Genomic DNA, 26,870 nt, shown 5'->3' on the forward strand with positions numbered 1-26,870 from the left:
ATCTATGCTAAATGACGTCTGCTTGCTTCCCCTTACAGGTGTGATCACATGATGTGATTGTATCTGCTTCCACTACCTCCTCTGGCAGCTATTCCAGATAATCACCATTCCGCTCCCCATTGAATTCCACCCCTCTCATCTTAAAATTTCAAAGGTTCAAAGGTCGAATTTAATGTCAGAGAAATGTATACAATATACATCCTGAAATGCTTTTTCTTTGCAAACATCCACAAAAACAGAGAAGTGCCCCAAAGAATGACCAACAGTCTAGAAAATAAACTCTGGCACTGGGGTGCATTCCTCTATTTATAAACTCTTTTTTTGAAACCAGTCCTAGTAGATTCCCTCCAAGTGAAGCCCATTAATGTATAAAGTTACACATAAAAAAGCATTCTTCCTGTATGTAAGCTTTTCCAGTGGTCCTCTATGTACTGTATAAACTCTCCCAATGAAGTCCGTCCCTCCAATTTTAATAAAATCTCCCAGAGACCCATCCCTACCAGTACATAGTCTCCCACCACCCATCCTCAAGCATATAAACTCTGCCATTGAAGCTCATTCCTGTAGAATGTTAACTGTTGCACTGAAACTTATTCCTCTAGGTATAAGCTCATTTTTTGGCATATGTGGAAAGAGGTCGTTCAATCCACTTGAATCTATGATAGCCATCTAACACCCATTAATGCTAAGTCTACACTAATTCCATTTTATTCCTCTGGACACATTCCACCAGCTACTCCAGATTCTACCACTTACCTACACACTACTTACAGTTTACATTTTTTCTATCAATCTGCACATCTTTGGAATGTGGAAGGAAACACAAGCACCCAGAGGGAAGCCACGTGGTCACGGAGAAAATGTGCAAAATCCCCAGTAGCAACTGAACACAGGCCATTGGAGTGTGAGACAGCAGCTCTTCTAACTATGCCAGTTGATCATCTATCTAAGTATAATCTGTCATTCAAGCTGTTCACTGGTTTGTAAATTCTCCTATTGAAGTCTATCTTTGTATATCTTCTAATGCAAGCCCATCCTTTTTGTACTTAAACACTTTCATTTAACCCCACCTATCATGAGTCTCCATGCACTCATGAAAGACTTTCCTTCCAGAACATGCTCTCTCATTTGGCCTTAATATTCAAATGTCAATTTACCCCTAGTATACAAGAACAGAGGTTCATCCCTTTAGTATATACACATGCATCTGAAGTTCATCCTCTGATCTTTAAACTATTCCATCTGATATCCATTTGTTGCTCATTCTAACTGTATCACTGGAATCTTTATCTGTAGTAAATAAACTGACAGCTGTAATGGGATAATCCATCAAAGTCTGCCTGCTTCTGAGAAGTGTGTCTGTAACCAGGCAATTCCCTAGCAGCAGCTGTTGCCAAGCCTCCTGCTTGAAGAAACATGGAAAAATGCCCATAGAAGTCTTAAACTAAAATAATTAAATCAAACAAAATGCTTTAAAATTTGTGTGTGTACATATATAGAGACACACACACACACACACACACACACACGGTGATTTATATGTTCGTGGCCTAAGGTAGAAGGAGATGAGTTATACAGCTCTAGTTACATGCACTTGCAGGTCAACCTTTTGAGTGATTATGCAGAAGGTTTGAAGTTAATAACTCATCGCCTACCTTAGGCCACGAACTTATCAATCACCCCTGATGGGCTATTAACTGGAGTTATTAACTTCAAACTTTCTGCATAATCACTCAAAGAGTTAACCTGCATGTTTTTTTTTAAATCTTTTTATTGAGTAAGTATACAAAAAAGGTAAGCCATATAAACATGAATACAATGTTAAAGTATAATAATATTCCAAAAGATATCAATACCAAAAAGAAATTACTACAAACAATGTAATTTAAACATAAGAAACCAAGATAACATAATAGTATACTAAATTTTATATATATCAATGGAAAAAAAAAAGAAAAAAAAAACCCCCAAAAAAAACCCACCGTGCAGCTAACTAAAAGCAAAGCAAAGCAATGGGCTAACTTGAAACCAAACAGAGTTAAACTTAAAATCACGTCCTCAATCCCGACCTCCATTAAAAACAGTGAAAAAAAAACAAGAAGGGTAAATATTACATTAAATGAAAATATCGAATAAAAGGTCCCCAAATCTGTTCAAATTTAAATGAAGAATCATAAAGGTTACTTCTAATTTTCTCCAAATTCAAGCATAAAATCGTCTGAGAAAACCAAAAAAAGGTAGTTGGAGCATTAAGCTCTTTCCAATGTTGTAAAATACATCTTTTCGCCATTAAAGTAAGAAATGCAATCATTCTACGGGCTGAAGGGGAAAGATTACTAGAAATTTTAGGTAGTCCAAAGATAGCAGTAATAGGGTGAGGAGAGATATCTATATTTAATACCTTAGAAATAATATTGAAAATATCTCTCCAAAAAGTTTCCAAAGCAAGGCAAGACCAAAACATATGAGTTAAAGAGGCTATCTGCCCCGAACATCTATCACAGAAAGGATTAATATGCGAGTAAAAACGCGCTAACTTATCTTTGGACATATATGCTCTATGAACCACTTTAAATTGAATTAGGGAATGTTTAGCACAAATAGAGGAAGTATTAACTAATTGTAAAATCTGCCCCCAATCATCCACAGAAATGGTAAGCCCCAATTCCTGTTCCCAATCTACCCTAATCTTATCAAATAGAGCTTTCCTAAGTTTCATAATAATATTATAAATCATAGCCGATGCACCTTTCTGACATGGATTAAGGTTAATTATCGAATCTAAAATATATGTAGGAGGAAGCATTGGAAAGGAAGAAAGTATAGTACTTAGGAAATTTCTAACTTGTAAATATCTAAAAAAATGTATTCTTGATAAGTTATATTTATTAGATAATTGTTCAAAAGACATAAGGGAACCATCTAAAAATAAATCCAAAAACCGTAAAATACCCTTAGTCTTCCAAGTTTGAAAAGCGCGATCCGTAAAAGAGGGAGGAAAAAATATGTTACCTAAAATAGGAATCGCTAACCCGAATTGATTAAGATCAAAAAATTTTCTGAATTGAAACCAAATGCGCAAAGCATATTTAACTATCGGGTTAGAGACCTGCTTAAGACGTTTCGAATCAAAAGGGAGAGAGGAGCCTAAAATAGAACCAAGTGTATAACCCTGAACAGATTGTAATTCCAATGCTACCCATTTAGGAATAGATAGTATGTCCTGGTCAAGTAACCAAAATTTCATATGTCGAATATTAATAGCCCAATAATAGAATCTAAAGTTAGGTAATGCTAAACCTCCATCTCTCTTAGCTTTCTGTAAATGTATTTTACCCAGTCTCGGATTCTTATTCTGCCAAATAAATGAAGAAATTTTAGAGTCAACTTTATCAAAAAAAGATTTTGGAACGAAAATTGGTAATGCCTGAAACACATATAAAAATTTTGGCAAAAAAAACATCTTAACCGCATTAATACGACCAATCAAAGTTAAATATAAAGGAAACCATTTAGATGAAAGTTGAGTAATATGGTCTATTAATGGTAAAAAGTTAGTCTTAAATAAATCTTTGTATTTACAAGTAATTTTAATCCCAAGATATGAAAAGTAATTATTAATCAATTTAAATGGAAATTTATAATATAAGGGAAGATGTTTATTAATCGGAAAAAGTTCACTCTTACTAAGATTTAATTTATAACCTGAGAAAAGACCAAATTGTGCTAATAACTCTAAAACAGCAGGAATGGATCTCTCAGGATTAGAAATATATAAAAGTAAATCATCAGCATAGAGTGATAATTTATGGGACTTTAATCCCCGAGTTATCCCAGTAATATTTGAAGATTCTCGAATAGCAATTGCAAGAGGTTCTAATGCAATATCAAATAATAGGGGACTAAGAGGACAGCCTTGTCGAGTACCACGAAAGAGAGGAAAAAAAGGTGAGTTTAAAGAGTTAGTACGAACCGAGGCTACAGGGGAGTGATATAACAGTTTAATCCAGGATATAAATCTCAAGCTAAAATTAAACATTTCAAGCACCTTAAATAAATAAGGCCATTCTACTCTATCAAAAGCTTTCTCGGCATCTAAAGAAATAACACACTCAGGAACATTTTGTGAGGGAGTATAAACGATATTTAACAATGTACGAATATTATAAAAAGAGTAACGACCTTTAATAAAACCCGTTTGGTCTTCCGAAATAATAGAAGGAAGTACTTTTTCTAGTCTATTTGCTAATAACTTAGAAAAAACTTTAGAATCAACATTTAATAAAGATATTGGTCTATAAGATGCACATTGAGCAGGGTCTTTATCCTTCTTTAGTATTAGAGAAATTGATGCTCTATTAAAAGATTCAGGAAGTTTACCAAGTTTCAAAGAAGCCTCAAAAACCCTACCGAGCCAAGGAATCAATAAAGAAGCAAAACATTTATAAAATTCAACGGTAAACCCATCAGGGCCAGGAGCTTTCCCCAGATTCATAGAAAAAATAACATTCTTAATCTCATCCATTGTAATGGAAGTATCTAATAAGGAAGACATATCCTGTGAAATCTGAGGGAAGTCTAACTTATCTAAAAAATCATTCATATATTTAGAATCTCGAGGAGACTCTGATTGATATAAAGAAGAATAAAAATCACAAAAGGTTTGATTAATCCCCACATGATCCAGTATCAATCGATCATTTTGGTTATAAATCTGATTGATTTGAGATTTAACATAATTAGATTTCAATTGATTAGCCAGCAGCTTGCCAATTTTGTCACTGTGAACATAAAAGTCACTTCTTGTTTTCTTTAATTGGTTTACAATCGAGGACGAGAGTAGTAAACTGTGTTCCATTTGAAGTTCAGTTCTTTGTTTGTATAACTCCTCAGAAGGAGCCATAACATATTTCTTATCAATTTCTTTAATCTTGTCCACAATTACCATCTCCTCCTGCTTCTGTTTCTTCCTCAAAGCAACAGAATACGAAATAATCTGACCCCGAATATAGGCTTTAAAAGTGTCCCAAAGAGTGTTAACCGAAATATCTTCTGTATGGTTAATTGTAAAAAAAAGCTCAATCTGTTCATTCATAAAATTAACAAAGTCCCAGTCCTGAAGCAACAGCGAATTAAAACGCCATTGTCTATTATTCGGTATATTGGCCATAATTTTAATAGAAAGCTTAAGTGGAGCATGATCCGAAATGGTTATAGAATCATAATCACATTTAATCACTGAAGGAATAAGACGAGAATCAATGAAAAAATAATCAATTCTTGAATAGGAATGATGAACATGTGAAAAGAAGGAAAAATCTTTTTCCTGAGGATGCAGAAAACGCCAAATGTCCGTCGACCCAGAATCAGAAAGGAAAAAATTAATCAGATTTGCAGATTTATTAGGTAAAGTCCGTAAAGGAGCCGAACGGTCCAAAGCTGGAGACAAACAGGTATTAAGATCTCTGCCCCAGATCAATGAAAACTCGTTCAAATTCGGAAACTGATCGAACAATGATTTATAAAATTCCGGACAATCCATATTAGGAGCATAAACATTAACCAAAACTACTTTTTTATTAAATAGTAAACCACTAACCAATAAAAATCTACCATTCGGATCAGAAATAATATCCTGTTGTATAAAAGTAACTGAGGAATCTATAAAAATAGAGACGCCTCGAATCTTAGCATTGGAGTTCGAATGAAATTGTTTTCCCTTCCAGAATTTGAAAAAACGTAGTCTGTCCCCCCTCCGTACATGGGTCTCTTGTAAAAATAAAATTTGTGCTTTAAGTCTCCGGAACACTTTAAAAACTTTTTTCCTTTTAATAGGATGATTAAGACCATTAGTATTCCAGGAGACAAAATTAATAATAGACTCCATAAATCCTAAAGTCAACCCACAACAAGGAGGATTGACGATAGGCGCGACCCACAAACCCGGAGAGGAAACAGAACATACAAAAGATACCGGGAAAAAGGACGCAACCAGTACTTCAGTAATGTATATAGTCCAAAGAGAAACAAACTAAAACGTGAAGCCCCTCCCACCACCCCCACCCCAAGACCCCAAGGCAAAATCTAAAGCAGACCCGCCAGAAAGAAGCAAGCGCTAAAACTACCCCCATGACTTCCGGTATACGCTCCCTAAAAAAAAAGGTATAAATATGAAAAGGATCAGCTAATTGTAAAACAGTAAAAAAGTAAAAAAAAAGGTAGCTCAATTAAAATACACACAGAACAGAACAAAAGCCGGAAAATATATATTAAAAAAAAAACCACAATAAACCTCAAACCCATGAATAGACACAGCAACAAGAAACAATAAGATTATTGACATAAAGTGGTTATAAAAAGCAAAACAGAATAAAATTTAAAAAAAACTACAAAATTTAAGGCCACACAGGAAATACGTAAGATGACAAAAGGGAAGTAACCACCCAGAATCCCCTGGGAAAAGAAAGAAATGACGCAGTTAAAAAGAAAGTTTAGCAACCATATTAAGAAATCAAAAGTAAACTTTTCTGCCCAAATAGGGCACGAAAAAGTTAAAACCAACCAATTCACAGCCTCCGATCAACGGAGATAATTAAAAAAAAGCAATTAAGATGTTGAAGATGAAAGTTGATCCAGATAACTCTGGGCATCCGATGGAGAATCAAAAAAACGAAGGGCTCCATCTGACATGCGAATCCTTAGACGTGCAGGGTACAGCAGCGCTGGTCTTAAATCCATCTTGTAGAATTCCGACATCACGGATCTGTAACGAACCCGTTGGTCCCAGATTGGTTTACTGAAATCTTCCACGAATCGGAACTTAAGATCCGAAAAATCAATGAAACCTTTAGATCGAGCGAATCGAAACAGTCTCTCCTTGTCTTGAAAATAATGAAAACGTAAAATAACATGCCTAGGTCTATCTGACCTAGACGAATATGATGGGATTCTGTGAACACGATCCAGAAGCGGTGGTTGGTCAGGAAATACAGTAGGGAATGAATCTTTTAAAAGTTGGGAGAAATATTTCATGGGGTTGTTGGATTCCACGGCTTCCCTCACCCCGATCATTCGTAAATTCTGCCGTCGCATTCTAGATTCCAAGTCAGAGTTTTTAAAAGTCAAAAAGTCAAGTTTCTTCTTCATTACATTAATTGTTTCTTCGATTTTCCCCATCTTAAGCTCACTTTGTTGCGCGAATTTTTGAAGATCAGATATAGCCGACTGATGTTCCGCAATAAATGTTTGCATCTTATCAATTGAATCGGCAATTTTCTGGAAATTAGTTGAGATTTCCGTATGAATCAGGTCTTTAACAGAGCCTGCAATTTCCGTACGAATCATCTCCCTAACAGAGGTTGAAATTTCCCTCTGAATTAACTCCGATATCGCTTTCAAAGTCACCGGTGATTCAGTCGGGGGGAGATCCGTAGCTTTCGGTTTAACCGGAGGTTTACCATCCTTGCCGTTTTTCCCGTTCTTAGACATAGCAGATCTAAGTTCCATCCAATTGTCGGAGAATTCAGTTTAATTCAAAGTATTGTAAGAATTGATGCCTTAATGGTTAATTAAAGTATAGCTGACCATAGAGAAAAAAAACTCAGAGGTAATGGAGCGAGTCAAGAACGCAACTTCACTCCATGAGCGCTACCGGAAGTCTCTAAAAAAATATGAGAATGTTAAAGCATTTAGTTGAAACAGACACCTTGTCAAATAGTGAGCCATTCTGTGAGAACTGCTGGCCATCCTGGGTCATTCTGGAAAGCTGGAGATGGGCATCTCAGTGAATGCCTGAAGCTGCTGGGAGGTGGAGGAAGCACTCCCTATTTTGACGGGTTAATGATCACCATTTCTCCTGCTTTCTCACTTTCCTACTTACTCCAATCCAGACTTCCTCCATGTCTGCTGGGCTTATCACTCTAAAGGCGCTTTATACATGACTATCTTTCTGATTCAGTTCCTGATCATTCCTTGAAATCATTCTCCATTTTAGTCACTGCTCTTGATATATTAGATTATGAGAACACTCAGTCCTCTTTTATTGTCATTTAGAAATGCATACAATGTTTCTCCGGAGTGATAGCTCAGAAAACGGGACAAACCAAAGACTTAACACTGACAGAACCACATAATTATAACATATAGTTTATAGCAGTGCAAAACAATACCATAATTTGATGAAGAACAAACTATGGGCATGGTAGAAAAAAAAGTCGCAAAGTCCCCGAGTCCCCGAGTCCCTGATAGCAGGTGGCAAAAGAGGGAAACTCCCTGCCATAAACCTCCAGGCACTGTCAACTTACCGATGCCTTGGAAGCAGCCGACCACAGCCGACACTGAGTCTGTCTGTCCGAAAACTTCGAACCTCCGACCAGCCCCTCTGATACAGCCTCCCAAGCGCCATCCTTTGCCGAGCGCCTTCGACCTCTCCCTGGCCACTGAAACGAGCAAAGGCGAGGATTCGGGGCCTTCTGCTCCGGAGATTCCAGTTACCATACAGTAGCAGCGGCAGCAAAGTGGACATTTCAGAAGTTTTCCAGATGTTCCCCCGTACTCTCAAGTCTATCTCCATCAAATCAGGATTGTGCACGGTCCCCTACTTGACAGATAACAGCTATCATTCACCGGAGAGGCCGCGCACGCTGCCGTCGTGCCGCCATCTTCTCCTCCTCCTATTCTCTATCCCAGTGACTAGTCATTTAACACTGAGCCTTTCCCAGTGATCAGTCTGTAATCCTGAGCCTCTCCCAGCAAACTGTCCTGTAATACTGAGCACCCTCCATGCCAAATTCTATAATACTGAGTCCTTCATGACCAGTAGTGTAACTCTGAGACACTCCCAGTCTTGTAATGCTGAGTCCTTTCCAGTATCCAGTATCTTAATACTAAGTCTCATGTGGCAAGTCCTGTGATAATGGACCTCCTCTGAGACCAGTCCTGCAATATTCAGCTGTCTTATTCTACCTAAGTGACCAGTACTTGTTTCTGGGGATGGCAGATTTGGGAATAAGAGAAGAGATTGAGTAGAGTGGTACTGTATTATTTACAATGGACAAATGGCCTAATTCTGCTTCTATATCTTATGGTCTTATAAGAAGGATTAAGACAGATGTGAGGAAAATGTCTTTCATTTACAGTGGTGATTTTCTGGTGTTCTCTGCACTGTAGGCTAAATCATGGGATTCATTTAATAGAGAGATTGATAGTTTTCTGGCCATTAAGGCAATCAAAGGATATAGTGATAGTGCAGTGTAAAATAATGCTGAGGTAGAAGATCAGACACAACTTTGATTGGGAGAAAGGATGGCCTGTTCCTGGTCCTTCTTCTTGTGTTATCCTGAGCTCTCTCCCCCCCCCCCACCCCTGTGACCAGCCTGCCATCCCTCCCACCACCCCGCTAGGAATAGGGTTCCCCTGGTCCTCACCTACCACCCCACCAACCTCCAGGTCCAACATATTATTCTCTGTAACTTCCGCCACCTCCAACGGGATCCCACCACTAAGCACATCTTTCTCTCCCCCTCTCTCTCTGCATTCCGCAGGGATCACTCCCTATGCGACTCCCTTGTCCATTCGTCCCCCCCGTCCCTCCCCACTGATCTCCCTCCTGGCACTTATCCTTGTAAGTAGAACAAGTGCTACACATTCCCTTATACTTCCTCCCTCACCACCATTCAGGGCCCCAGACAGTCCTTCCAGGTGAGGCGACACTTCACCTGTGAGTTGGCTGGGGTGATATACTGCGTCCGGTGCTCCCGATGTGGCCTATTTATTGGAAACCCGACGCAGACTGGGAGATCGTTTTGCTGAACACCTACGCTCTGTCCGCCAGAGAAAGCAGGATATCCCAGTGGCCACACATTTTAATTCCACATCCCATTCCCATTCTGATATGTTTATCCACGGCCTCCTCTACTGTAAAGATGAAGCCACACTCAAGTTGGAGGAAAACACCTTATATTCCGTCTGGGTAGCCTCCAACCTGATGGCATGAATATTGACTTCTCAAACTTCCGCTAATGCCCCACCTCCCTCTTGTACCCCATCCGTTATTTATTTATATACACAGATTCTTTCTCTTTCTTTCCTTTTTCTCCCTCTGTCCCTCTGACTATACCCCTTGCCCACCCTCTGGGTTCCCCCCCTTCCCTTTTTCCTTCTCCCTGGGCCTCCTGTCCCATGATCCTCTCATATCCCTTTTGCCAATCACCTGTCCAGCTCTTGGCTCCATCGCTCCCCCTCCTGTCTTCTCCTATCATTTTGGATCTGCCCCTCCCGCTCCCACTTTCAAATCCCTTACTCACTCTTCCTTCAGTTAGTCCTGACGAAGGGGCTCGGCCTGAAACGTCGACTGTACCTCTTCCTAGAGATGCTGCCTGGCCTGCTGCGTTCACCAGCAACTTTGATGTGTGTTGCCTAACTCTCTTTCTTTATTTCAGTAGCCAGTTTTGTAACCTCTACACTTTTGCCTTTTGTAAGTTAAAGATATCCTGGACTGGTTTTGGATACAATTATTGCAGGATCCAGACAGCTGATAGCTCAGCTAATGGCTTGTGATGGTGAATTGCTACCAATGCCCTGGGCATTGGGGGCTTATGACTCAGCAACTATCTGGGTACCCAAGGCCTTGTGATGGAATATAGATGCACTAGGGAAGCATGTGCCGTGGCGGACAGGATTCACACATTTTCTTAATATTTGGCCTTGAACTATGTCTCTGGCACTCAGTTTGGCTCTGTGACTCAGACAGAAAGGTGGGTGGGGAGAAGAGGCACATTGTGGTGATAGGGGATATGTTTGTTTAGGGGAATAGAAGGGTGGTTCTGTGGGTGAGAACCAGATTCCTGGATAGTATGTTGCCTCCAGGGTGCCAATGTCTGGGACATCTCAGATCGAGTCCTCAGCATTCTCAAGTGAGAGGGTAACAAGCAGATGTCGTGATCCATATAGGTACCAATGACATGGGTAGGAAGAGTGATGAAGTTTTGCATAGGGAGTTCAAGGAGTCAGGTGCTAAGTTAAAGTGCAGGCCCTTCAGGGTTGTGATCTCAGGATTGCTGTCTGTGCCATGTTAGTGAGGCCAGAACTAGGAAGGTTATACAGTTTAACATGTGGCTAAGTAGTTGGTGTAAGAGGGAGGGCATAAGATTTGCAGATTATTAGCCTCTCTTCCGGGGAAGGTGAGACCTGTAGAGAAGGGATAGTTTGCACCTGAACTGGAGGGGAATAATATTCTAGCAGGAAGGTTTGTTAATACTGTGCAGTGGGGTTTAATCTAGAATTGGTAAAGGTTGGGAACCAGAGCGCCAGAACAGTTAGTGGAGCGTTTGTGGAGAGAGATGTTGGTAAGACCTCAGACAAGGTGTAGAATCAAAAGGTTGAGCATGGCAGCCATTAGTAAGACTTGGTTGCAGAAGGGGCAGGACTGGCAGCTCAATATTCCAGGGTTCTTTTGGTTTAGACATGACAGTGCAGGAGGGATTAAAGGAGGAGGGGTGGCATTACTAGTCAGGGAAAATGTCACAGCAGTGCTCAGTCAGGACAGTGAGGCATTATGGGTGAAAATGAGAAATAAGAAAGGTATGACCACCTTAATGGTGCTATATTACTGACCACCAAACAGTCCAAGGGATTTAGAGGAACAAATTTGTAAAGAGCTCACAGACTGTTGCAAGAAACATAAGGTTGTTATAGTAGGTGACTTCAACTTTCCACATATTAACTGGGAATCCCATATTGTAAAAGGACTAGATGAGTCAGTTTATCCAATGTGTTAAGGAAAGTTTTCTTTGGTATGAATTAGAATTAAAGATACACGTGGGCTAAGATGTTAACTGTCCTGTGCTATCACCAGTGGGATCATCAGTTGATCTGCCACCTGTCTTCAGGAGTTTCGGCCCGCTTATGATCAAGACTCCCTCGAGGTGGTGGGCCAGCAGTGCTAAAGCACCACCTCCCACTGGTGAGCTTAAAAACTTGGCATCTGCCTCTATTGGTCACTTCCATCCAACAGATAGTCTGCTGTTCAGGTGTCTATGAAACTACTGAAGGGTTTGCAAGATATGTATACACTATCTGACTATCTGCCCCTCTGGACATACTTGGTCCACACCCATGCTGATCCTTTCTCTGCTGCCTCAGCTACAGCCCTGCTGGTTGACTTGATCTCTCTTCTAGTGAAGCCAAGGTCACGCAGCCACTTCTGGAAAGTGAACGCAATAAACCCACGGCAGCCTACTTCGAATAGATAGCATGAGAACTTCCACCCTCTGTCTCTGCACTCTGATCTTAATTCTGCATACTTGGTTAACTTGCGCCGATGGGCTTCATCGATGTTGTCTTCCTAGGGGACTGTGATTTCACCAATAACCACTTCTCTACTGGTGTCAGACCATACGATTATATCTGGATGCAACGCTGTGAAAGCTATTTGCTCCAGGAAACTGCCTTTCCCGTCCAGGTCGGCCTCGACACACCAATCATTGGCTGAAGAAAGTATGCTTGATCATGAGCCTGCGCTGTACACCCTTGACTTGGAGCCTTCTTTCACAAATGACATGCGATGTTCTGTGCAGCATGGGGCATGAGATAAGTTGTGCTCCAGTGCTCTCTGCTCAACCGCTTCTGTTACAACTTTGAGAACGTTGTTATGTCTCCAAGTGTACATGCCACTGGAAAGATTGACTCTGCAAGCACTCAAAATATGTTGAAGTGCTCCCTTCTTGCTACAAGCAGCACACCTGTCTGTCCTATCTTCATACCAGGTGCTGAGGTTGGCAGGTGTTGGGAGCAGATTGTACACTGCTCTGCATAGAAAAGAAATGCGGAGCGGTTCCATCTGCCACAGAACGTTCCAAGATAGATGTCGTTGTTCAACACTTTCCCACCAGGTCCAAGCCCCTTGTTTGGCTAGGCCAGCTATTTTAGCTAACCTCTTCACCGCTCCTACCTCTCGTACTTCTTGTGTTACAAGCTCACGGCGCTCCTTACCTGAAGGAGATGATCACCACTTTTGGGTTGTCCATCCAAGTCCCTGGCGGCCCAGCTGAATAGCCCCAACCGTCTCCTTGTGCTTCAGTCTAGACTCTGCCTCATCAACTGCTACACGGGCTGACCACTTCCTGCCTGATCTCACATCCAGCTGGATGTTCTTGATGACAGGGTCTTTTGAGTCTTGAAGCATCAAGAATGATCTTACCTTGGCTACCTTGACTACCTTGACCTCCTCAACAAGGGATTGCACTGGGATGGTAAGCTTTGTCTGCCTGCTGTGAAATGCAACATTGGTGAGGCTGCTCGGTACTCCAAGCCACCTCTTCACATACTTTTTGAACTTCCGTTCCATTGCCACAACATGGGACAATGCCGCTTCATGGACAGTTAGTGGCCACATTATCCATGGCATCAGTCCGTACTGCAAGCACCACAACTTCAACTTGCCAAGCAAGCCACACTTGTCAACAGACATCAGACCTCTGCTGATCTGTTCTCCTGTCTCTTGAACCCTCTTGGTCTCTCTCAGCTCCTCTGTGTACCATCGCCCGAGGCTCTTAACTGGTTGGTCCTGAATGGATGGAAACTCCTCTCCACAAAAGGTGAAATGAAAGACAACCAGCTTTCCTCTCCTGAGAACAAGGCTCCTTGACTTCTTGGTCTTGAACTTCATTCTTCCCCAATCCATTAGCTCCTCGAGTCTAGATAGTACATTTTCCACTGCCTCCGTACTGGGACCCAAAAGGGTGAGATTGTCCATGAACACTTGTCTTGGTGGTAACTCCCCTCCGCCATCAAGTGCAATACCTGGTCCCACTGATACTGCAGCTCTCACAATGACCTCCTTGGCTAACACAAAAAGGATGGGTGAAATTGCACATCCCATTGGGATTCCAATATCCAAGCTCTGCCACCTAGTTGTAAACTGCTGAGTGGAAAACCTCATCCGGAAATCGTTGCAGCACTGCATAACAAAGTTCCTCACCTTGGCAGGAATCCATAGGAATTCCCTCGCAAACTCAATCAGGACATGGGGAACAGAACCATATGCATTTGCAAGATCAAGCCAAACTATAGCCAGATTTCTGCTCAATCTTTTTGACTCCTGGATCGTATGCCATATCATACTAGAATGTTCAAGGTATCCTGGTATTCCTGCCTTCTGCACAGATGTATTTACTAATCCATCCTCTATCACAAATGAAGATATTCTTTCTGCCAGAATGCCAAACATAATCTTCCATCTACATTCAGGAGTGAAATTGGTCGGAACTGATTCAATGTAGTAGAATTCTCTTCCTTCGGGATGTATACTCCTTCAGCCTCACTCCATGACGAAGGAACAACACCTTGTCTCCACACCACCTTTAACAATCTCCACAAGTATTTCCTCAGCTCTTCACACTTCTTGAACACCTTATACGGCACTCCATTAGGTCCTGGCACTGAGCCTGACCTTGCCTTTCTGATGAACTGTTCAAATTCTGCCAATTTGGGTTCTGACGGATCTAACTTCACTCCTGGCTTGATAGGCTTCACAAGCCCTGAAATGTCAAGCAAAGGAGCCTCCCGCTGTTCGTTAGAGTAAGTGTTTGCCAGGTGATCCTCAAGTTCTTGTTGAGAGACGTTAAGCTGCCCGCTCTTACTTTGTTCAAACAGTTTCTTTGTGAGCTTGTGAGGGTTCTCAAAGAACAACTTTCTTGCCTTCTCTCTCTTCTTTCTCTTTTTACGTTGTGACTCTGCACGACAAAGTGATGCTAACTTTATTCGAAAATGCTCTCGGAGGTCAGCAAGCCCTGGCTTGTCACCCTCACTTGCTACATTCCACCTCTGTCTCAACGATCTAAGCTCTCTCCTCAACCTACTAATCTCCTTCTGGTGCCTGCTTGGTTGCTGTGTAGGCTTTGTTTTCTTCAACTCAACCAAACCAAACCTGTACTTTCCAACATCGTAAATCATATCGCCCATCACTTCCAACTTTCTCTTTGATGTTCTCCTGAGAGTGTTCTCCAACATCATACTGATATCCTCATCAAATACACGCCAAGCTTTCTCATCTGCCACTTGACCTTCCTCTTCTCGACCTCCTCACCACCACTATCATACAAAGGATCTACCTGGGTACTGTGGTCTGAAACCTGGCCTGGGTTATCTCTCGTCTGACCTGGAGTATGATGACTCTCTCCAGAGCGAATTGCTGTGGCTTGTGAGTCAGTGGTTGAAAAGACCACATCATCTGTGCTTGGTGAAGTAATTTCATCTTCATCCACTGAGATGGAATAGCACTTCAACTTCGCTTGGTGGACTCGTAAACCTTTAATGCTGGAAAACGCTCTCCCACACACAACACACTGGACACTCAGAGCCTGTTATCCTAGCTCTCGGTCGTAGTCATTCCCTGTAATTAACTGTATCTATCCAATTGGGTCCATTGTTCTTCCTCCCTCTCGGAGACAGGGCAGGTGACAAAAGTTTGTGTAGGGAACACTTTGCATCTAGTGACCACAATGCCATTAGTTTCAAAGTAAATATGCAAAATGATAAGGTCTGATTCTAAATTGGTGTTTTGGTGGAATGGGACTGGCTGTTTTCTGGCAAAGGTGTACTTGGAAAGTGGGAGGCCTTCAAAAGAGAAATCTTGACAGTACAAAGCTTATAAGTGCTTGTCAGAATAAAAGGTAAAGATAACAAGTGTAGGGAAACTTGGGTTTTCAAGAGATATTGAGGCTTTGGTTAAGAGAAAAAAGGAGGTATGTCATAGGTATAGGTAGGTAGGAACAAAGGAGGTGCTTATGGAGTATAAGAAATGCAAGAGAACATTTAAGAAAGAAGTTAGGAGGGCTAAAAGAAAGTATGAAATTTTTCTAGCAGACAACATAAAGGAGAATGTTGAAAGGTCTAGACAGAGTAGGTGTGGAAAGGATGCTTCCCATGGTCAGGGAGTCTAGGACAGCCTCAGGATAGAGAGGCGTCATGTAAAACAGAGGTGCGGAGAAATTTCTCCAGCCAGAGGATGGTGAATTTGTGGAAGTTATTACCACAGACAGCTGTGGGACCAGGTCTTTGGGTGTATTTAAGGCAGAGCTTGATAGGTTCTTGATTGGACACGGCATCAAAGGTTATGGGGAGAAGGCCGGGGAGTGGGGCTGCGGAGGGACAAAAAGAGGATCAACCATGATTAAGTGGTGGAGCAGACTTGATGGGCCAAATGGTCTAATTCTACTCTCACGTCTTATGGTGTTAAGGATTCTAAAGATATGTTAAGAGCAAAAGGATTGCAAGGGACAAAATTGGTCTTCTGGAAGACCAGAATGGAAATCCATGTGTGGAGTTAAAACAAATGGGGGAGATCTTAAATAATTTATTTGCATCTGTATTTACTCACGAAATGGACATAGAGTCTATAGAAGTGAGGCAAAGTGGCATCAACTTCATGGACCCTGTAGTAATTACAGGGGAGGAGATGTTTACTATATTGAGGCAAATTAGGGTCCATTACTCCCACACAAGGTGTTCCCTTGGATCCTGCAGGAGGCAAGAGCAGAAATTGCTGAAGCTCTATCAGAGATATTTAAATCATCCTTAGCAACACTGCAAAGGCATTTGACAAGGTCCTGCATGGGATGTTTGTCAAAAAGGTTCAGTCGCTCAGCATTCAGGATGAAGTAGTAAATTGGATTAGTCATTGGCTTTGTGGGAGAAGCCAGAGAGTGGTAGTAGATGGCTGCCTCTCTGACTGGAGGCCTATGACTAGTGGTGTGCTGCAAGGATCAGTGCTGGGCCGTTTATCATCCAGATCATTGATATAGATGACAAAGTGTTCAACTGAATCGGCAAGTTTGTGGATGACACCAAGGTTGGGGGTGTAATGGACAGCCAGGAAGGCTATCATGGCTTGCAGAGGGATCTGCACCTTCTGGAAAAATAGGCTGAGAAGTGGCGGATGGGATTTAATGCAGACATGTTTGAGGTTTTGCACTTTGGTAGGACCAACCAGGGTAGGTCTTACACAGTGAACAACAGGGCACTGAGGAGTGTCGTAGAAAAAAGGGATCTGGGAATACCGGTACATAATTTGTTGAAAGTTGTGCCACAGGTAGGTTGGGACATAGAAAGCTTTGGGCACATTGGCCTTCACAAATCAATGTATTAAGTTCAGGTGACGGGATGTTATGTTGAAGTTGTTTAAGAGGTTGGTGAGGCCTAATTTGGAGTATTGTGTGCCGTTTTGATCACTTACCTGCAGGAAAGAAATAAAATGAGGTTGAAAGAATACAGAGAAAATTTACAAGGATATTGCCGGGTCTGGAGGATTTGAGTTATGAGAAAAGATTGAATAGATTAAGACTGTATTCTTTAGGATGTAGAAGATTGAGAGGAGATTTGATAGAGGTAGGCAAAATTATGAGGGGTATAGATAGGGTAAATGCAAGCAGGCTTTTTCCACTAAGGTTTGGTGGGACTACAACCAGAGCTCATGGGTTAAGGCTGAAAGGTGAAAAAAAAAAGGGAACATGAGGGGAAACTTCTTCACTCAGAATGTCATGAGAATATGGAATGAGCTGCCAGCACAAGTGGTGCATGCAAGCTCGTTTTCAATGTTTAAGAGAAGTTTGGATAGGTACATGGTTGGTAGGGAGAGCTATGGTCCCGGTGAGATTGACGGGAGTAGGTAGTGTTAGTGGTTTTGGCATGGACTAAACAGACTGAAGGGCCTGTTTCTGTGCTGTACTTCTCTACAACACAAACTTATACATACCTATGTTTCTGGGTCAATCTATTGGCTGACCTCTGCTCTATGCACTTGTTCTTTCAGGAGGTTCTCTGACAAATGGCTTTCTTGCAGACGAGGAGCTGTTTATCCGGTGGCTGCAGGTTGTAACTTATCTACCTGTGATGTCTTTCAGCATGCCGCCATGGGCATTTGGGAAGACCTGGGTATGTGTGGGAGAGAGATGAGAATGGTGGGGGAAGGTGGGAATGCATGAGAGAGAGGTGGGAGAGTGACGGAAAGAGGTTATAATATGGGAAGGTGACCTCTAATTCTCAACTCTTCCACTACTGGAGGTATCTTCCCATAATGCATTCTGCATGCACTCCACATCATTTTATATACGTTTATCAGATTTCCCTCAGCCTATATCAATTGTAAAAAAGACCCAGCCTCTCTTACCCTCATCATTTCTAATCCCTCATCCTCGAAACTATAATTGTGATTTTTTTTTGCTCCCTTTCTAATAACTTCACATCCTTCTTATAATGAAATAACCATAATTGAGATGGGATTGCTATTTTACTAACCTCCTGGTGTGACTTCCCTGTTTTTGAACTTCCGTTGATAAAACCCAGAGCTGTGTATGCCTTAGTAACTAATTTCTGAACCTGACCTGCCATTTTCAATAACTTGCCAACATCCTCCCAGTACTTCCTGCTTCTGCTCCTCTTTTAGAATGGCATTTGTTCCATATTGTCTCCTCAGATTAACTTCATTTGTCACATGTACGTTTAAACATACAGTCTCATCCTCCCACTGAAAAGTATCACTTACTTCTTCATATTAAACTTTGTCCGCCACATGTCTGCACATTCCACTAGCCTTTGTATCCAGCTGCAATTGATCATGATCCTCGTTACAATTCATAATACTGCTGAGTTACATTCCATCTATAAATTTAGAAATTGTGATTTGTATCCCTAAGTCTAGCTTACTAATTTAGAACAACAAAAAAAATCAGTGGCTCTAACACCCATTTCTGTAGAATGTCTTTACTTTCCTCCAGCTTCATATCCATACTATCAGACCCTTTTATACCATGCACTTCAATTCTGCTGATATATATGTAGCATCTTATCAAAGGCCTTCTGGAGGCCTTTTATATGAAATCAACTGCATCACCCTCATCAATTCTCTATTATCTCTTCAGAAATATTCATAAATTGGTTAAACAGTTTCCCCTTAAAATTCCATGCTGGTTTGCCTAAGGCAATTCTTTTCTCCGCAGGTAACTATTGCTTCTATCCCAGATCAATGTATCTGAAAGCTTTCCCACCACTGAGGTTGAACTGGGGCTTTTTTTGGATTTAACCTTACCCTCTTTTTCAAACAAGGGAATAACATTTTCTATTTCCCACCCTTTTGCACTATAACTTTTGCATCACTGTCTGGTATGGAGAGTCAGAAAAAGCTGTAGACGGTTGTAAATTCAGCCAGCTCCATCATGGGCATTAGCTTACCACTGTCCAGTACACCTTCAAAGCCTCAAAAAGGCAGTATCCCTTATTAAAGACCCCATACCCAGGGCATGCCCTCCCCTCATTGGTACCATCAAGGAGGAGGTACATTAGCTTGAAGACACACAATCAATGTTTCAGGAACACCTTCTTCCTCTCTGCCATCATATTTCTGAAAAGATGATGATGAACCCATGAACACTATCCTAGTATTTTCCCCTTTCTTTCTGCACTATTTAATTACAGATACATATATTTTATGTAATTTGTAGTTTTAATTATGTATTGTAATTTACTGTTGCTGCAAAACAACACACCTCACAACATATGGCAGTGATGTTAAAATCTGATTCTGATTCTAATCTCAGTATCCAAAGAGCACAGTGAGATTATGATTCGTGCCCCCACAATTTTCTCTTAACTTCCCTCAAGACCCTAGAATGCATCTCATTTGGTTGTGGTGACTTACAGACTGTAAGTTCAGCCAAAACTTTTTTCATACCTCCATGTTTGTGCAGTGTTTCAACTACCTCTTCCTTCACTTGTACTTCAGAAGCAGCCTCTTCCCTGGTGAAGACAAATTCAAATTATTTATTTAGTATCCTCTGTGACCCTCGGCCTCCATACACTTTGTCCTCACCTTAGGATCCTACTTTTTCCTTTACAATTTATATGCCTGTAAAACACATTTAGACTTTCATTGATGTTGACATCTAATCTTATTTTCATAGAAATGACTCTCTTAGTTTAGAATCAGAATCCCCTCTGATTCTTTTCTAATCAATTGAGTGCTTGTTGGCATTTGTAACCAAATACATCAATGCAGCTTCTTTTTCTTTATTTGCTTCTGTATCACTTTTGTCATCTAGGGAGCTCAGGATTTGTTCCTTCTTTTGTACCTGGAAATGTGCCAGAACTGTGTCTGAACCACCTCTTCTTCGTTGTTCTGTCAACTTTCAGTTGCAGTTCACCTGGGTCAGACACATTCATTCTATGGAATGGTCTTTCCTCTAATTAGTTTTATTACTTTTGATCATGCCTTCTCCTTTTCTATACCCAACCTAAATCTTATGATAATTTTCTCTTAAATGTTTCCCCACTAAAACATGACTTATCGTATTCATTAGAATCAGAATTAGCATGCCTCCTTCCTTGTAGGACCAAAATCAAACAAAAAAAAAGTATTCTGGATGTGATTTCAAAATGCTTTAGCCTCTCTGCCCTTAACACTATTGCTATTCCAGTTTATGCTGGGATGATTTAAGACTCCCATTATATCTCATTTTTGCACTTCTCTACTTCGCCTGCATAATTGTTCCTATATGTCTCTCCTATTTGGTAACCTATAGAAAATTCCTTCAGCTGTTTCTTCTGTCTCTGACCCCTCTACACATTTGCTATCTATAGCATACTTTCTTTAGTCAACACAGCCATCCCTCCTTTCTTTCTTTCCCTATCTTGCCTGAACACTTTCTATCCAAGAATATCTAATGCTTACACCTACTTTATCTTTGAGCCAAGTTTCTGTTATTAACACCACATCATATTCCCTTGCAGCTGTTTGTGCCTGCAGTAGACTAATCTTATTTGTCACTCTATACATTCATCATTCACCAGCTTTACATATACAGAAAGCTCAAAATCCACAAAACTAGAATGGAGCCTGATCTGGAGGTACTGCCTAAGATAATATACCATATGTATTTATTACTTAAAAATTTTACCCCATAAAATCTACACATTTCATCCAACCTTATGTGATCGGTCTTTTGCATTTCTTTTTGCACATTTGTCTTTAATTTATCTTATCATCTTTTCCTTACTTCAACTTTATTTGCTGATGCATTCTAATGCTTCCCCACTCTATCCCCTTCCTGATTCACTATAATTATCATCGCCCATGTCGTTGCTCTGCTCAACTGACTTTAAAAAAAAATTCCTAAATCTTCCCTTGTCTGAACCCTTACCTTCTATCTCTAGCTTAGCTTTTATCCCCTTGACTCTACTTACAGTACACCTCCCTGTCAAACAAGTTTAGCCCTCCCAACAGCACAAACAAACATCTCCCCAAGGGTATTGGTCATATCCCTGTTAAGATGTGAGCTGTCTGGTTTTTTTGAGGTCCCATTTACCCTAGCATTATCTCTATTCCTCAAGAATGTAAAGCCCTCCATCGTAACCATCTCTCCAGTCTCAGTCACACAATGAAATAACTGAAAAATCTATTTGATTTGTCATTCAGGAAAGGTAATCTTTTGTGATACCAGTCCTAACCCTGAGGTTGACCCCCAACTGATCCCTCAATTCAGATGCAATTAGGGATGGATAATAAGACCAAAAGATATAAGGACAGAATTAGGCCATTTGGCCCATCAAGTCTCTACTGGCATTTCATCATGGTTGATCCAATTTTCCTCTCAGCCCCAATCTCCCACCTTCTCCCTGTATGCCCTCATTCCCTGACCAATCAAGAAACTATCAACCTCTGCCTTCACAACTGCCTGTGGCAAAGAATTCCACAGATTCACCATTCTCTGGCTAAAGAAATCCCTCCTCATCGCCATTCTAAAAGGACACCCTCTATACAGAGGCTGTGTCTCCCACCATAAGAAACGTCCTCTCGGCATCCACTCTACCAAGGCCTTTCTCCATTCAACAGGTTTCAATAAGGTCACCCCTCATTCTTCTGAATTCTAGTGAATACAGGCCCAGAGCCATCAAACGTTCTTTATGTGACAAGCCATTGAAATCTGGAATCATTTTCGTGAACCCTCTCCAGTTTCAGCACATACTTTCTAAGGTAAAGTACCCAAACCTACTCACAATACTCCAAGTGAGCCCCCTCCTTTACTCTCTGTATACCCATGACTGTGTCGCCACCCACAGCTCTCATCTGCTAATTGAATTTGCAGACAATACTACATTGATACTACATTGATTAGCCTTATCTCAAATAATAACGAAGAAGCCTACAGAGAAGTGATGTCAAGAAAACAATCTCTCCCTCAATGTTGCAAAAACAAAGGAGCTGGTTGTGGACTACAGGAGGAATGGAGACCGGCTAATCCTTATTGACATAAATGGATCTGGGGTTGAGAGGCTAAACAGCTTTAAGTTCCTTGGCATACACATCACTGAGGATCTCATATGGTCTGTACATACTGGCTGTGTGGTGAGTAACTCACAACAGCGCCTCTTTCACCTCAGACGGTTGAAGAAGTTTGGCATGAGTCCCCAAATCCTAAGAACTTTCTACAGGGGCACAATTGAGAGCATCCTGACTGGCTGCATCACTACTTGGTATGGGAACTGTACTTCCCTCAATCGCAGGACTCTGCAGAGAGTGATGCAGACAGCCCAGTACATCTGTAGATGTGAACTTCCCACTATTCAGGACATTTACAGAGACAGGTATGTAAAAAGGGCCCGGAGGATCATTGAGGACCCGAGTCACCCCAACCACAAACTGTTCCAGCTGCTACCATCTGGGAAATGGTACCACAGCATAAAAGCCAGGACCAACAGGCTCCGGGACAGCTTCTTCCACCAGGCCATCAGACTGATTAATTCATGCTGATACAATTGTATTCCTATGTTATATTGACTGTCCTGTAGTACATATGTAGCCCCCCGGTAAGCCTCAGTGTCACTCAACTCACTGTCGTCTAGGGAAACAGCCCTTGGCCCCGCCAAACTGGGTAATTAAGTTTGTGTGGATGCTGTGTGATGTACCCCACCCCGCCAAATAACAGACAATACACCATATACGATTAAATGAATTAGAATTTATAGGTATTACTGGAACTATGTAATTAACAGAGATAAAATATAAAAGGAAAATAAAAGGCGCCAAACTTATCAAAGTTCAATCTCTTCGTGCACAAACAGTTGGAGCTCTAGTAACGATCCTCTCTTCACCATTCGATCCCCTCTGACCACCTTCACCCGCCACCTGGGACCAACCACGGTGGTCGACCAGACGCTCCACACGAGTCTGTCTTTGTCTCCTCTCCTCGCCGAAGACCCTGGACCTCGGACTCCGACTCAGGGTCCTACCTGTTGGCCAGCTCACAGCATCGCGTCCACTCTCTCTCCCCCCATTGCGCCTTCTGCTCCAAAACCCGCGCATCACAATAGCTTACAGACACACAAAGAGAATAACATCTATCCCAATTGGTTAACAACTGAATACAACTCCCTCTATAACCCAAACAAGCTGCTAGTGAGAGAACTTTCTCAGCAGTTAACATAACAAAGAAGCCATTTTGATTAGCCTACGCAGTAATATAAAAGAAGAAACCCCTTCCACATACAATTTATTACAAATTACTATAAATTGCACATTTAGACAGACGTAACGTAAAGATTTTTACTACTCATGTATGTGAAGGATGTAAGAAATAAAGTCAATTCAATTCAATTCACTAGTGCTTTATAAAATTTCAACATTACACCATTTTATATTCTAATTCTCTTGAAATGAAAGCTAACATCTCATTTGCCTTCCTCACCAGGCTCAACCTGCAAATTAACTTTTAAGGAATCCTGCAGAAGGACTCGCAAGTCTACTACCAGAGTGCATGACTATACACTTCCTGACACTATTCTATCTGCCGTCTCTTTGCCCATTCTTCTAATCTAAGTCCTTCTGTAGCCTCTCTACTTCCTCAAAACTACCTGCCCCTCCACCTATCTTCATATAGTCTGCAACAAAGCCATCAATTCCATCATCCACATCATTGACATATAATGTAAAAAGAATCAGTCCCAACATAGACCTCTGTGGAACACCATTAGTCACTGGCAGTCAGCCAGAAAAGGCTCCCTTTATTTCCATTCTCTGTCTCCGGCCAATCAGCCACTACTTTATCCATGCTAGAATCTTTCTTGTAATACTATGGGATTGTAGCTTGTTAAGCATGTGTGGCACCTTGTCAAAGGCTTTTGAAAATCCAAATACACAACATCAGCCGATTCTTCTTTGTCTGTCCTGCTTATTATTTAGAAACATAGAAAAACTACAGCATGATACAGACCCTTTGGCCCACAAAGCTGTGCTAAACATGTCCTTACCGTACAAATTACCTGGGGTTACCCATAGCCCTCTATTTTTCTGAGCTCCATGTACATGTCCGGGAGTCTCTTAGAAGACCCTATTGTATCCGCCTCCACCACCGTCGCTGGCAGCCCATGCCACGCACTCACCACTCTCTGCGTAAAAAAACTTACCCCTGACATCTCCTCTGTAACTACTCGAAGTACTTTAAAACTGTGCCCTCTTGTGCTGGCCATTTCAGCCCTGGGAAAAAGCCTCTGACTATCCACACAATCAGTGTCTCTTATCATCTTATACACCTCTATCAGGTCACCTCTCATCCTCCGTTGCTCTAAGGAAAAAAGGCTGAGTTCATTCAACCTATTCTTATAAGACATGCTCCCCAATCCAGGCAACATTCTTGTAAATCTCCTCTGCACCCTTTCAATGGTTTCCACATCCTTCCTTGTAGTGGGGTGACCAGAACTGAGCACAGTACTCCAAGTGGGGTCTGACCAAGGTCCTATATAGCTGTAACATTACCTCTCGGCTCCTAAGCTCAATCTCAAGATTGATGAAGGCCAATGCACCGTATGCTTTCTTAACCACAGAGTCAACCTGCACAGTAGCTTTGAGTGTCCTATGGACTCAGACCCCAAGATCTCTCTAATCCTCCACACTGCCGAGAGTCTTACCATTAATACTACATTCTGCCATCATATTTGACCTACCAAAATGAACCACCTCACACTTATCTGGGTTGAATTCTATCTACCACTTCTCAGCCCTGTTTTGCATCCGCTGTAAGCTGTGATAGCTCTCCACACTATCCACAACACTCCAACCTTTGTGTCACCAGCAAATTTATGAACCCATCCCTTCAATTCCTCATCAGATTACTCATAAAAATCACGAAGAGAAGGGGTCCCAGAACAGATCCCTGAGGCACACCACTGGTCACCGACCTCCATGCAGAATATGATGTGTCTACAACTATTCTTTACCTTCTGTGGGCAAGCCAGTTCCGGATCCACAAAGCGATGTCCCTTTGGATCCCATGCCCCCTTACCGTCTCAATAAGAATTGCATGGGGTACCTTGTCAAATGCCTTGCTGAAATCCATATACACTACATCCACTGCTCTACCTTCATCAATGTGTTTAGTCACATCCTCAAAAATTCAATCAGGCTCGTAAGGCATGACCTGCCTTTCACAAAGCCATGCTGACTATTCCTAATCATTTTATGCCTCTCCAAATGTTCATAAATCCTGCTTCTCAGGATCTTCTCCATCAACTTACCAACCACTGAAGTAAGACTCACTGTTCTATAATTTCCTGGGCTATCTCTACTCCCATTCTTGAATAATGGAAGAACATCTGCAACCCTCCAATCCTCTGGAACCTGTCCTGTCCCCATTGATGATGCAAAGATCATCGCCAGAGGCTCAGCAATCTCCTCCCTTGCCTCCCACAGTAGCCTGGGGTACATCTTGTCTGGTCCTGGTGATTTATCCAACTTAATGCTTTCCAAAAGCACCAGCATATCCTCTTTCTTAATATCTACATGCTCAAGCTTTTCTGTCCGCCTTAAAGTCATCCCTACAATTGTCAAGATCCTTTTCTATAGTGAATACTGAAGCAAAGTACTCATTAAGTACCTCTGCTATCTCTTCCAGTTCCATTCACACTTTTCCACTGTCACACTTGATTAGTCCTATTCTCTCACATCTTATCCTCTTGCTCTTCACATATTTGTAGAATGCCTTGGGGTTTTCCTTAATTCTGTCCACCAAGGCCTTCTCATGGCCCCTTCTGGCTCTCCTAAATCCTCTCTTAGGCTCCTTCCTGCGAGCCTTATACTTTTCTAGATCTCTATCATTACCTAGTTTTTTGAACCTTTCATAAGCTCTTCTTTTCTTCTTGACTAGATTTAAAGCAGCCTTTGTACACCACGGTTCCTGCACCTTACCATCCTTTCCCTGTCTTATTGGAACGTACCTATACAGAGCTCCACGCAAATATCCCCTGAACATTTGCCACATTTCTTCCGTACATTTCCCTGAGAACATCTGTTCCCAATTTATGTTTCTAAGTTCCTGCCTGATAGCCTCATATCTCCCCTTACACCAATTAAATGCTTTCCTAACTTGTCTGCTCCTATCCCTCTCCAATGCTATGGTAAAGGAATAGCATTGTGATCACTATCTCCAAAATGCTCTCCCACTGAGAGATCTGACACCTGACCAGGTTCATTTCCCGATACCAGATCAAGTACAGCCTCTCCTCTTGTAGGCTTATCTATATAGTGTGTCAGGAAATCTTCCTGAACACACCCAGCAAACTCCACCCCATTTAAACCCCTCACTCTAGGGACATGCCAATCGATGTTTGGGCAATTAAAATCTCCCACCATGACAACCTTGTTATTATTACACCTTTCCAGAATCTGACTCTCTATCTGCTCTTCGAATATTGAATACTGATGCGTAATACTTAATTTAGTTCATCCGCCATTTCGTTGTCCCCCATTACTACCTCTGCAGCATCATTTTCCAGCAGTCTGATATCCACTCACCTTTTTGGTATCTTCTTTAATATTATTGGCTAGT

The 26,870-nt window shown here is 41.5% G+C and overlaps 1 protein-coding gene across 1 annotated transcript in view; it reads left to right on the forward strand.

Annotated features, from left to right (window-relative positions):
• Positions 1-26,870, forward strand: part of si:ch211-236l14.4 (SITS-binding protein) — a 187,794-nt gene that overhangs the window by 140,551 nt on the left and 20,373 nt on the right. The window contains exon 8 of the mRNA XM_063062262.1: positions 17,810-17,931. Coding sequence (XP_062918332.1) covers positions 17,810-17,931 — 122 coding nt within the window. The remainder of the gene's footprint in view (positions 1-17,809; positions 17,932-26,870) is intronic.

Source organism: Mobula hypostoma, chromosome 11 (genome assembly GCF_963921235.1).
Source record: "Mobula hypostoma chromosome 11, sMobHyp1.1, whole genome shotgun sequence".
Taxonomy (NCBI): domain Eukaryota; kingdom Metazoa; phylum Chordata; class Chondrichthyes; order Myliobatiformes; family Myliobatidae; genus Mobula; species Mobula hypostoma.